Source organism: Lolium rigidum, chromosome 6 (genome assembly GCF_022539505.1).
Source record: "Lolium rigidum isolate FL_2022 chromosome 6, APGP_CSIRO_Lrig_0.1, whole genome shotgun sequence".
Lineage (NCBI taxonomy): Eukaryota > Viridiplantae > Streptophyta > Magnoliopsida > Poales > Poaceae > Lolium > Lolium rigidum.
The window spans coordinates 36,715,834-36,729,744 of NC_061513.1; the positions used below are offsets into that span (position 1 = coordinate 36,715,834).

General features: G+C 46.0%; 1 protein-coding gene across 1 annotated transcript; it reads left to right on the top strand.

Moving 5' to 3' along the window:
* Positions 1-6,711: 6,711 nt before the first annotated feature.
* On the top strand, positions 6,712-11,672 carry LOC124661076 (beta-glucosidase 5-like). Its single transcript, XM_047198938.1, has 13 exons — positions 6,712-6,895; positions 7,191-7,254; positions 8,598-8,656; positions 8,834-8,909; positions 8,998-9,069; positions 9,222-9,309; positions 9,468-9,726; positions 10,064-10,179; positions 10,265-10,479; positions 10,680-10,708; positions 10,832-10,934; positions 11,083-11,167; positions 11,239-11,672. Exons 1-13 carry the CDS (start codon positions 6,761-6,763, stop codon positions 11,459-11,461), a joined length of 1,524 nt encoding a protein of 507 aa, XP_047054894.1. The 5' UTR covers positions 6,712-6,760; the 3' UTR covers positions 11,462-11,672.
* Positions 11,673-13,911: the final 2,239 nt, after the last annotated feature.

Consider the following 13,911-nt stretch of genomic DNA (forward strand, 5'->3'; position numbering starts at 1 on the left):
ACCTGGCCCCACACCAAGGAAGTGTGGACGGGAAAGTACACCCGGTTGGTATCAAGGATAATTTCTCTTATGGGAAAGGTAACGCACCTCTGCAGAGTGTATCAAATTGTGACTGTCACTCCTTGTTCCGGGAAGGGAACTGCGAACGCGGCAGGAAAGGAACTCCATGAAGTTCGGTCAACTCCGTGAAGACCGACGGGCATAGTTTTCGAATAAAATAAACCTTTTGAAGAAATGTTTATGAAAACTTGCATTGGCCTATGACTTTCCGGTCTATGGCTGTAGCTAGTGCATGATACACCTATTTCCTAATATGAACTTGCTGAGTACGCTCGTACTCATTCCCTCCCATTTGAACCCCTTCTTAGATCAAGGCACCGAAGGAGAAACTACCGTGGAACTCGAAGACAAAGGAGTCAACCGCAACAAGATGAAGAATCCAATCAAAGAAGTCAATGGAGTCAACTTCTGCATCAGCTATAATGGAAACCTAGACTAGTAATAGAAGGGAACCTTTCCCTAATCCTAGCATCTAAGTAGCTAGATTTCCATAGCAAGCCAAGTATCTCATAAGCTTGAGTTAGCAATAAGATAGACTACGAGTCGTTCTTTTGGAGCTTTATTTGAAGTTTTACCTCACTGTAAAGTAGGAGGCTGTGTTGATCTTATGTAAACAACTCGTGTGTACTTCTATAGACATACCTTGGACTCGCATATGTTTCTGTTGTACCACTCTGAGAGATGTAATATGAGTGGAACGGTGTTTCACTTGTGTTATGTCAACGACTTGTGTACTACACCATGCAGTGGTACGCTGGGTCATCACAACAGTCAAGTACATCTTCGTGGGTTCTGGATTCTGGAGCTTCTTTTCACATGTCTCCTGATTCTTCCTCTCTTTCCTCTCTTCGTCCTCTTCCTCTTCCTGTTCGTGTTCTTACTGCCGATGGTACTTCTCTTCCTGTTGCTGGTCGTGGCACTCTTTCTACTCCCTCCTTTTTAGTTTCTGATGTTTCTCATGTTCCCCGTCTTACCATGAACTTGTTTTCCACTGCTCAACTTACTGATTCTGGTTTTCGGGTCATCCTTGATGTCGATTCTTGTTCTGTTCAGGACACTCACACTCGGGCACTGGTTGGGGATGGCCCTCGGTGCCGTGACTCCCAGGGACTTTGGGAGCTTGACTGACTTCATGTTCCTTCTTCCACCACTTCACCGACTGCACCACGTGTGCTTGCTGCTTCCACTACCGCCTCCTTTCAGCAGTGGCATCATCGTCTCGGTCATCTTTGTGGTTCTCGCTTGTCGTCTTTACTTCGTCGAGGTCTTCTGGGGCCTGTCTCAGGAGATGTCATGCTTCAGGGTTGTCATGGCTGTAGGCTTGGTAAACAAAGTCAGTTACCTTATCCTACTAGTGAGTATGTATCTCAGCGTCCCTTTGATTTGGTCCATTCTGATGTATGGGGTCCCGCTCCCTTTGCTTCCCGGGGGGGCAACGCTACTATGTTATTTTTATCGATGATTTCTCTCGCCACACTTGGATCTATTTTATGACTTCTCGCAACGAGGTTCTCTCGATATATAAGCGTTTTGCTGCCATGGTCCATACTCAGTTTTCCACGCCTATACGTGTCTTTCGGGCTGATTCTGCTGGTGAGTATATCTCCCAGCTGTTGCGTGGCTTTCTTGCTGAGCAGGGCACTCTTGCCCAGTTCTCCTGCCCTGGCATCCATGCCCAGAATGGCGTGGCTGAGCGCAAGCATCGCCACCTGCTTGAGACGGCTCGTGCGATGATGATCGTTGCCTCTCTTCCTCCTCACTTCTGGGCTGAGGCTGTGTCTATTTCCACCTATCGCATCAACCTTCAATCCTCCACAGCCTTGCAGGGTGGTATTCCTCTTGAGCGTCTTCATCGGTCACACTCCTGATTACTCGACCCTTCGTCTTTTTGGTTGCGTTTGCTATGTTCTTCTTGCTCCACGCGAACGCACCAAGCTGACTGCTCAATCTGTTGAGTGTGTCTTCCTTGGCTACAACCCTGAGCACAAGGGATATAAGTGTTGGGATCCTATTGATCGTCGGATGCGCATATCTCGGGATGTCACTTTTGATGAGTCCCATCCTTTCTACCCGCGTCCCTCCTCCTCTTCCTTCTCGGTGGATGGTATCTCTTTTCTCATGTTCCCTGACTCGCCTCCTCCTGTGCCTCAGGTCCCTGCTCCGCCGAGTCTCGCACCTCCCTCTCCTCCTTCACCACCTTCCCCACCCTCCACACCTTCCTCTCCCATGTCCCCTTCCTCGCCTACGGTGGTCCCTCCCTACCCTTTTCACTACTCCCGTCGTCCACGTGAGGATGATGCTGCTCCTCCTGACATGCCCTCCACCTCTGGTGCGATGCCCTCTCCGTCTGAGCCGGCTCATCATCTTCGTGCTCGTCCTCATCCTCCTCCTGATCGCTATTCTCCCACTCACTACGGCCTCTCTGCTATCCTTGAGCCGACCTCTTATCGGGATGCTGCTGCCCATCCCAAATGGCAGCTAGCGATGGCTGAGGAGATTGCTGCTCTCGAGCGTACGGGCACCTGGGATGTTGTCACTCCTCCTTCCTCTGTTCGTCCCATCACCTGCAAGTGGGTCTACAAGGTCAAGACTCGCTCTGATGGTTCCCTTGAGCGCTACAAGGCTTGTCTTGTGGCTCGCGGCTTTCAGCAGGAGCATGGCCGTGACTATGACGAGACCTTTGCTCCAGTGGCTCACATGACCACGGTTCGTACTCTTCTTGCCGTTGCTTCTGTTCGTCACTGGTCTGTCTCTCAACTTGATATGCGGAATGCTTTTCTTAACGGTGAGCTACGTGAGGAGGTATACATGCAGCCACCTCCTGGCTATTCTATTCCCGATGGCACGGTCTGTCGTCTCCGGCGCTCTCTCTATGGCCTTAAGCAAGCCCCTCGTGCCTGGTTTCAGCGCTTCGCCTTTGTGGTGACCTCTGCTGGTTTTGTCCCTAGCGCACATGACCCTGCGCTCTTTGTCCACACATCTTCTCGTGGTCGGACTCTCCTTCTTCTTTATGTCGATGACATGACCACCACAGGTGACGACCCTGAGTATATTGCCTTTGTCAAGGCCCGTCTTCGTGATCAGTTTCTCATGACTGATCTTGGTCCTCTCCGCTACTTTCTTGGGCTTGAGGTCTCCTCTACCTCCCATGGCTTCTATATCTCTCAGAAGAAGTATATTCAGGACCTTCTCACTCGTGCCGCTCTTGGTGATGAGCGCACTGTCGAGACTCCTATGGAGCTCAATGTCCGCCTCCGCTCCACTGATGGTGATACTCTTCCGGACCCAACTCGCTATCGTCACCTGGTTGGGAGCCTTGTCTACCTTGCTATCACTCGTCCGGATATCTCCTACCCGGTCCACATTCTGAGTCAGTTCATGTCTGCTCCCACTAGTGTCCACTATAGTCTTCTCCTTCGTGTCCTCCGGTATCTTCGTGGCACTATCTCCCGTCGTCTCTTCTTTCCTAGCTCCAGCTCCTTACAGCTCCAGACCTACTCAGATGCTACCTGGGCTAGCGATCCAGAGGATCGCAAGTCTCTTTCTGCCTACTATGTCTTTCTTGGTAGCTCTCTCATTGCTTGGAAGACCAAGAAGTAGGTTGCAGTCTCTCGTTCAAGTGTCGAGGCTAAGTTGCGAGCGATGGCTCTATTGACGGCTGAGGTGACTTGGTTACGCTGGTTACTTGCGGACTTTGGTGTTTCTGCTGACGCCCCGACTCCTCTCTTATCGGACAGTGGTGCCATCAGCATTGCGCGTGATCCGGTGAAGCACGAGCTCACAAAACACATCGGTGTTGATGCCTTCTATGTGCGCCAGGCTGTGCAGGACTCTTCATTATGTGCCTTCTGAGCTACAACTTGCTGACTTCTTCCCGAAGGCCCAGACTAAGCACATCATGGGTTCTTTATATCCAAACTCAGTGTTGTTGATCCACCATGAATTTGAGGGGGGGTGTTAGTGATGTATAGACCCTTTTACTGTATATTCCCAGTTTATGAGGGGTTCCCTGCATATTGCACCATGTACATGTATTGGACTTTGACCCAACAGTGAATACTAGTTGCTCCATTCACAACATGAAGCATAGGCTGTCTATTCACACATGATGCAACGCTACTCCTGCGACCGATCCAAGGAGAAGTATATGCAGCAAAGGTGTTGATGAACTTATTGGAGTAGCTTCTGGTCTGGCAAGGTCTATGTTTCTAATATATAAATGGATTCGTTTTCAGCATCTTATTTTTGTGTAAGTCAGCAACATGATTCGAATGCCTAGATATACTGAATTATTCTTAATTTCTTATTTGAAGATGAACTTTCTGCTCAGTTGTCTGTGTGTCCAAGCTCGTGCAGCTCGTGCTAATTCAGTCTGGTGTCACTTGCCTGAAATGGGAGCAAGAAGTCTGGAGGCCATGGTCGTGCCTTTCGGTCGTTTTTTGTGAGGACGGCAATGCGGATTGAGCAGTCGTGAGTCGTCTCCCTGAAGCTGGAACCTCTGCTGCATCTGGTCATCGTGCGGTGCTATGCCCCCACCCCCAGTTAAATACAAGTCTGTATTTACCTTTTCATCTTGGTGATTTTTTCCAAAAGATTATCTGGTGGCCATCTTGTAATTAATAGCAATCTGCATGTGTTTCTTTCTTTTGTTCTTGTTATATTGTTGAAAGTTGACTTGCAAGTTCCACCTAATTTGTGTAACTTCTCAGAGCGCTACTTGCAGCAGAGTCTATTTCTCTCCTTGAATCAATTGCATCTGGTTAGTTATGGAGATTATGCTCAGCACTCAGCAAGAGCTTACGCTAGCAGTTGTATTTATTTCCTGGACCAGGTGTATATTTTCTAAATATCAAGCCAGCAATGATCTCCTTGTAACATTGGTTGGTCCTTTATGCGCCTTCCTGTTGCCTTGTTTAGAAATATCTGCATCATTTCAACTTAGATGCAAACGGTTATCAGGAATGCTCCACTAATAGTTTCATGGTAGTTGTACATGTAACTAGTGTGAAGTCTCAAGTCGACAGTCAATTCATCAACGCTGCAAGCATTGCCTTAATTTTAAGTTGGGAACCTGAAAGTAACCTGACTAGCTTATTTTCCTTCAGGGACCCAGAGACCAAGAGAAGCCTGGCTAGTTTGTTTCAGTTTAAGGGAAGTATGTCACAATCTTGGTTCATTCAGTACCCTACACGATGGGAGATACTACATTCAGTATTGAGACTCAGGCCAGTCTCAAGCCAAACCAAATACTATTGCAATGGATTTCCATTGCATCCTAATCCATTGCCTATGTACAGAACAGAGTGTCCCAAAAAAAGAAATGCAGTTCTGAAACCCTATAGATCGACAGAGCAGCTACAGACCAACGCTTTTCAGTTAAACTTTGGTGCATCGTCAGTTCTGAAACACTACAGATCATCGACAGAGCGGCTACATCCGAATCTAGACAAATCTGCGACAGTTAATATGAGGAGGTAGTAGATCCATAACACCATGAAGTCAATGGTGTGGAAAGGGAAAAGGTGAAGCAAATCACTGAAGCTGAATAGAACCCCAAGAACCCAAGAACCAGTGAAGCGGTGACTATCTATTAGGTGGGACTAGGTCCCTCAGCCTCTGTCCCTTTTTCTGAACTTGAACATCTCTTCATCAGTTCATCTTTTTTTAGTTAAAAAGATAGTCTAGAATGAATCATAGATAAAAGTGCTAGATTGCGACAACGGTCTCTTCAGAGGGGCATCTGAGGTTATCTTCCCAGGACGCTCGGACGCGGAGACGTTGGAAGCTTTAGCCTGCAGGGAGGCCATTGCTTTGGCACGGGATATTGGTGCACGTCGTGTAAGGGTGGCAAGTGATTGTCATAATGTTACCAGAAGCTTGGAGGACGAAACGATGGGAAGCTATGCCCACATCACGGGCGAGATCATGGAGTCCAGAAGTGACTTTGTTGAACTATCGTTTTGCTACGAGGGAAGAAGTACTAATAAAGGAGCTCATAATTTTTTTTTTTTGCGGGGGAACATATCATTGAATGGATTGCAAATTTTTCAAGGGATGCTCTTGGAGCAAGAAAAAAAATATTGTTTAACATTCCCTCTTCTTATACCTATTTTAGCAATCTAATTAAAATATGCCAATGCTCTTAGAGATGCTCTTAAGTCTAAACAATCACTTTCTCCTCTTTGCTATAACTGGTTTGGCTTCCTAAAATATAGGGATGCTTTTGGAGGTGCTCTAAATCAACAATTGGCCCCTAGTTGAGCCTGGACGGTCGTTCGCGATCAAGCTGCCTCTTTCACGTTGGTGGTAAGAACGAATCGGACCGAGTGGATACTAGCCCAATAGCACGTCCGCTTTCAGAAAAAGTTGTGGAGCATGGGCTGCCTTATCAGTTAACAAGCTCACAAGAGTATATGAGACTCCAGTTCTGCAGCGCCAATGAACGGTGACGGCGGCGGCAGTGTACGGTGAATCCCTGAATGTGTGCATCAAAATGGCTGCTGGGATGGATAGGGTGATCTGCAAGACTGCATCATTGTCCAATCTAGAGATATTATCCTGGGGGATGCGCAACTAGCTCCTGTATGAAAGCTCCTGTTAACAAAGATGAGATCACTCCTCCCAGGTTATAAATAGATACAATAGTGCCCGCAGAGAAAGGTATAGGTGATCTGGTTGCAACACAAACTAGCCAGCAGCAATGCCTCCCATCACATTCTTCTCTCTGCTTCTCTTCCTCTGTTCTGCTGCCCATCGAGCAGACACTGTTCTTGGCTTCACCAGGAGCGACTTCCCACGGGACTTCGTCTTCGGAGCCGCCACATCCGCGTACCAGGTAGTAATCTTGATCCAGATTGTGAGTTCCGCTTCAGCTAGTCTTGTTCCATGCACACGTTTTAGCCACACAAAAGGCTCTCTGGGCCCTGCTTTCCAATTTTAGCAAGACAAACAAACAAACTAGTACAGTTCTTACAGGGAAGCATAAGAACCACAAATTAAAGCACATATATATTTTTGTGCATAATAACCTCTTTGCTCTGCTTTCTCTTCTGAACGGCAACCACGTAGCTCCGGTAAATTTGCTTCAGTGTCATTTACCCTTTTTTTGGACTTAATTAATTTACTTGTAGTATGAGGGTGCTGTGGCTGAAGACGGCAGGAGCCCAAGCATCTGGGACACCTTCACTCACGCTGGTAATTTACCTACTGTCAGTTTTCTGACCAAACAGATCAAGCCTGGCTGTGTCCCAGTTTGAGCATCTGGGTAAAATTTTGTTTTTTTTCTTTTCGCGAAAACGCAAAAGCCTTGCGTTTCGATGCATTGATAGAAAAAGAGAGTTTATATACAAGTCCGAGGGACGGACACACCACGCCGTACAACTCGACCCAAGAAAAAGGAAAAACCTAGACTAGGGGAGTAGCTGGCGCACACCCCGGGCTCCCGCGTCCGCCCAAAGCCTCGCGTCGGCAGCGATGTCGTTGAACACGGATGCCACCGAAGGTCGCGCATTGTCAAAGACCGCAGCGTTCCGGTGTTTCCAAATCCACCATGCCGTGAGCATGATAACCGACGACGTGCCCTTGCGCAGCTGGCGAGGGGCGGTCCGCACCACCAGCGACGACCACTCTGCGAAGTCACCCTCAGCCGTGGGTGGGCCTGAGGTGGATCGGTCCACGACAGGACTTCAAACCACACTGTCCTAGAGAAGGAACATCCTGTAAGAAGGTGCCTCATGGTCTCGGTAGACTGATCACACAACGGGCATCTCGGCGCGTGCGGCAGCCCCCGCCGTGCCGGCCTCTCACCCGTCCAACACCCGTCGAGGCAGGCCAACCGGATAAAGAATTTCACCCTTGGTGGCGCCCGAGATTTCCGGATGAGCTTCCGAGACCCCGAGATGATTGACCCCTGAAAAGGGTATCATAGCAGGATCCGACTGAATCTTGTCCATCCGTCGTCCAACGCCAAACCAACCTGTCCGCGTCCCCCAATAGTTGGATGTCCCTGAGTCTACCCCATAGCTGGACGTATTGCCACAGTGCTAGGGCGCTCGGTGCACCTACAATATCGGGGATCCAGCTGCGGTTAAGCAGCGCTTCACGGACCGTGCGCGTCTTTCTTCGGCGCTTTGGAACCAAAGCATATACCTCCGGCGCCATCTCCTTGATGGACTTGCCATCCAGCCATCTGTCCTCCCAGAAGAGGGAGGATTCCCCGTTGCCTACTACCATGTAGGTAGAGGCCGCGAAGACATCCAGTTCTGTTTTGGAGAAATGCATGTCCAAACCGCGCCAAGGTCGCAGGGGGTCGGTATGCATCCTCCAGATCCAGCGCACCCTGAGGCTGATGGCCGTTCGTGCGAGATCTGGGATACCTAGCCCCCCCAACCGCAACGGCCTACACACCCTCGCCCAGTTGACGTGGCAATGTCCGCCATTGGCGTCAGCCCTACCAACCCAAAGGAATCCTCGCAAGATTTTATTGACCTGCTGTAAAATTTTGTTTTGTTTCACGATACTGTCCTTTCTGACGGCAGGGAAAATGTCGGATAATAGCACAGGCGACGTCGCTGCTGATGGGTACCACAAGTACAAGGTAATCACTGTTATAATCTACCTGGCCCACATTTATATTTGTACATATACTTAATCTTTAATCTCTGGGAAAAAACACTACATCCTTGTTTTTTTCTTGTTGAATTTTCTCAACATTCTCTAGATGGGATACTCTAACTTGTTTTTTCTGGACTAATGACATCACCTGACGTTTCAGGAAGATGTCAAGCTCATGGTTGACACTAACCTAGAGGCTTACAGATTCTCCATATCCTGGTCAAGGCTCATACCAAGTATGTAAGCTTTGGATAATATTTACGTTGTAGTACTCAAGAGTTTCCAAAAATGTTTGATCATTGGTTTCAAAATTGAGATTTGCAGATGGGAGGGGAGCTATTAATCCAAAAGGGTTGGAGTACTACAACAACTTGATAGATGAGCTAGTGAAAAATGGTAGAGTTGTTTTTACCAATCTTTATTATTAGTATTAATCATAACAATATCATACATGAGCAACGATCAAAAATATGCCATAGTTAAAAAGCATTTAATGTTTTCCTCCACTATCCGAAGTTCTGAATCTGTGTGGCTTCATGATTATTTAGGGATTCAAGTTCATGTTATGCTTTGCCATCTTGATTTCCCACAAATTTTGGATGATGAGTATGGGGGATGGCTAAGCCCTACAATTGTGTAAGTTCCCATTACGTTCTTTTGTAGCGCTGAAATTCCTCAAGAGGTGAAAATAATCAACGTTTTCTTTTCTAAATAACGTGGCCTCTGAAATTGTTGTGCAAATGATGAGATGATTTCTACCCCAATTTCCTAACTAGTGGCACTACAAAATGCAGGGCGGATTTCACAGAATTTGCAGACGTGTGCTTCCGAGAGTTTGGAGACAGGGTTTCATATTGGACTACCATAGACGAACCTAATGTCAGCGCATTAGGATCTTATGATAACGCACTCTTTGCACCCGGACGTTGCTCTGATCCTTTTGGAATAACAAAATGTACTGTGGGAGACTCTACCGTGGAACCATACATAGCAGCTCACAACATGATTTTGGCACACGCATCAGCTACTAGACTATACAGGGAAAAATATCGAGTGAGTCATCTTAATACAAAATTGACAATATCACCTTTTTGCGAGTACATTACTCCTCTTTTTTAAGGATCATTAGTTTAGATTTACGTTAGTATCTGTGATTAATTAATAAACACCAGTATTATCTAGTTATTATTCATGTAGAAACTACTATTAGTTAATTGTAATATATATTAGTGTCACTATGATTATAATTTCTGTGTACAAGATTGTTATGTTCTATTGTACTTTCTAGGCATAAGACCGCAGTGACCATAAAAACACACTTCTTTTGGTTTTGTATGATGCATTTCACATGCAAATATTTGTGCGTACATAAAAAGAGTCTCGCATGTAGGCTGCACAAAAGGGAGTTGTCGGCATAAATGTTTACTCTTCTTGGAGTTATCCTATGACGAACTCTAATGCGGATCTAGAAGCAGCTAAAAGATACCTAGACTTCGTGTTCGGGTGGTATGCTATTTTGACTCCTAAATTTATTTTCTTAATCTGGAATGTGCAAAAAGCAGCGAGATAATCAACGTGTGGATCTTTCTAGGATACTAGAGCCCTTTGCATCTGGAGATTATCCAGCAGTGATGAAGACAAATGCTGGGGCTCGCCTACCATCTTTCACAAAGTCCCAATCTCAACTTGTCAAGGGTGCTGTTGATTTCGTAGGAATAAATCACTACTATTCCATGTATGTTAATGATCGTCCTTTAGACAAAGGCATCCGCGACTATTCAGCAGACATGTCTGTTAACCAGAGAGGTAATTAAACGCCCAGTTTATAAAATGTTCACAATTTCTTAGCAGAAGGAATGGGAATTGGATTCAGTTATCTTGTATAACATATTAAGGAAAAATAACTTTTACATATATAATAATTTGTTGCTTCTTAGCAAGTATACACACAAATCTGAGAAATCTACTGTCAGAATACTAACACAATATTCATTTCTGTGGTGCAGCTTCTAGAACAGAACGACCAAGTGGCAAGGTAAAAGTTTCAACCGTGTTTCTCAGAGATGCTACTGGCTTCAACTATTTTAAATATTAATATGTCATATGAAGAATTATAATGTAACACAAGATACATACCAAAATTTCCTTTGAATTGCAGCAAGTCCCTTCAGCTTCTCCAAGTGACCCGGAAGGATTGCAATTTGTGCTGCACTACCTATCAGAAGCCTACAGCGACCTTCCTATTTATGTCCAGGAGAATGGCAAGTCGAATATATGATTTCTGTGTTCCTCAATGTTTTGGTTCAGCTATATCTTGATAAAATTACGGCAATGTTTGTGCACACATCACGGCTTCTTGTTCATTGAAGTTTTAACAATATCTCACTGTCCTGTCATCCATCTTTTCAGGTAATGCATCGAATGACACTCTCAACGACACCGACAGGGTAGAATACCTGAAGACATACATGGGTAGCACACTGAAGGCACTAAGGTTAGTCATTCCTACAACAAAAATCCCCAAGACGGTTCAGACATGTATCCTGACGTAATCTTGCTCTGCAGGAATGGAGCTAACGTAAAAGGTTACTTCGTCTGGTCCTTCCTAGACGTCTTCGAGTTCATAGGAGGGTACCAGTCACGGTATGGCCTTCACCGTGTCGATTTTGAGGACAAGGCGCTGCCACGGCAAGCAAGGCTCTCTGCTGGCTGGTACTCTGGCTTCCTGAAGAACAATGTCACCTATATACAGAACGAACTCGACAATACAGGACCACATGCTCAATAATGACTTAACTAATCAGATGCGACCAGTACTTAAGCCTTAGCTTTCGGCAATTAAGAGAAATGATGAATTGAAGTAAATGTTGCAAGTAAACAAAATGGTTCTTCATATGCGTATATTCCTGTGGTACAGTATGTACAGTATTTGTTAGAAAGATATGTCAACTTGCGTGTCTTACAGAAATGATGAAATATGTACACGTGTGTTTGCTACATTTTAGCAATTTCGCCGGTTGTTAAATTAACATAAATCAAGTTTCGTATTAGCAGACGGTGTACCGTTGAATCATGCTTGTACTTCTGGAAAGAAGTTTGCAAGCAAAAAAACAGAACATGAAAACAGCAAACCAAACCTGGCGGCACCAAGTCACGTCAGAACTATGGATGAACAAAAGGCCAGACACAAATTCGCTCATTGACACAAGCGTTCGATAAGTTAATGAGTCCAATATCCTACCATGCTTGCCTCCAAATTCGTTCTACACATAAGCGAAAAAAATACAGACCCGGATATGAATTATCACTTGTACAGAACTGCCCTTCGCACATGTTTAAAAATCCCCTTTGCGCATGGTTTTGACACCTACCTGCGGGCACTCGCAGTGCTGTGTAAGAGACATGGCGCTTCCCCTGGCCGCCATCCTCTGTCGCGTCTGATGGGATCAGTATTGTGGGTTGCAGAGAAGAAAAACAAAAGGGTATAATGCAACCCTTGTACATTGGGCCGCCGAGCGCGCCATCGCGCCCATGGCCGCCCCCTTGGATTATCCCTCTTCTCTGCTGGCGTCGCCTCATCTGGTTCTATTCATGGTGGCAGCAGGTGATAGGTGGGACGATGGATCTGGCGCAAATTGAGTGATGCAACATCATGCCTACGGATGAATTTGATTTTTTTTTTCCTACTCTTTACCTGTGTCAAGGTGCAAATCGTGGCGCAAGTGTCAATAGCAGGGATTTGATTTTTCAACACCCTGGGATCTTTCGCAGATTCTCAATCAAGTGCATGAAAAGGATAGTTGGTGACTTTTTGAAGAACATATCGCACACCTCTACTTCAAATTAATTTATTTTCATAAATTTCCTAGAATTAATTTAAATCAGCGAAAGTAGCAAAATAAAGCTGGACTAATCAAAATCTTCCGACCATACCCCTAAAATGATTTTGCTATGAGAGGTGCGATTTACTTGCTTAACACGGGGTTGTTTTGTTGCTTCCAGTATTTTGATGTAGTATGATTTTGCTATGAGTTTGTTAAATAGATATAAAAAATATAAAGCCGTATGAGGCATTTATTTATGTGAAGTCAGAGATCTCATCATCCTTTTCGGAAAATAAATAGATTAGCGAAAATCCAATCAGATTCACCCAACCCGTACATGCTAACTCTGCCCCTGATGATTGGGGTCTCGGGGAGTACTAATGAGTGGCTCCTAGTTATCTTTTGTCGGAACATTGGGACACCCCACCTGCTCTAACCATTAATGAGGCTAATGCTAAGTTTCCGAGCAATGGTCAACATCAAAACATATAATACGCTCTTCCATCCTAAAAATGATATCACAATAAATAAAGATGCATCTTAGTGTATAGATACATCCGCATTCAGAATTTCAGATAAATCTACGACATCTTTCCAGGAGGGAGGGAGGGAGGGAGTAACTGGTTTGAACTTAACCATTGGATCTTTAGTAGTCGACGAAAAATAAATTTAGACTAAAAACCAAAAACAAAAACAAAATACAACGACTACTTAATAAATGTAACATTTATTGGTTCACCTCATTGTCCCTCCTAGCCTCTTAGCCGAGAGGTGAAGAATGTAGGAAGGCCAATCCATCTCGTAGAGCACTCGGCTATTATATGTGCATTCTACACAGCTGTAGTGTCCACCACACTTGTCCCTGCTGTACGTGCGGCAGAGTTTCTTTGCATACCATGGGCATGTTACCGGCTCCATTTTCTTGTTCTCGAGGTCAAGAGTAAGCAAGCTGTTGCCGTGGGAGACGAGAAGTGCACCCCTACTCTCTGCGAAGGCGAAGATTTTGATTCGTGTGGCCTCTTTGGACATCAGGTTGGAGTTCGTCCATCCGTCGCCGCCATGATCATCATGCTTAGTACTCCACAGGTTTAACATGCCACTGTTTTGCCTATCGAGAAGAGCGAACGAGAGCTTTCCTCCGGCGATGCACGGGAACGGCGGCTGCAGTCGCAAGGTGTCATGGTCGACTTGGATGGGTAGCTTGATTAAGGAGACCTCTGTCGCGTCGGCGCTCACCCCGAGGGCGTAGAAGTGTGCCTCGTCCCTGTACAGCCAGTAGGCAGTTCCACCACGGGCGACAACTCCGGCGCGCGGTCCGGACATGGTGAGGCCCGAGAGCACTGAGCACTTGATGGGTGCGCTCCAGTTGTCTGTTGCGGAGGAGTAGGAGTGCGCGTACACGAGTTTGTCGTCG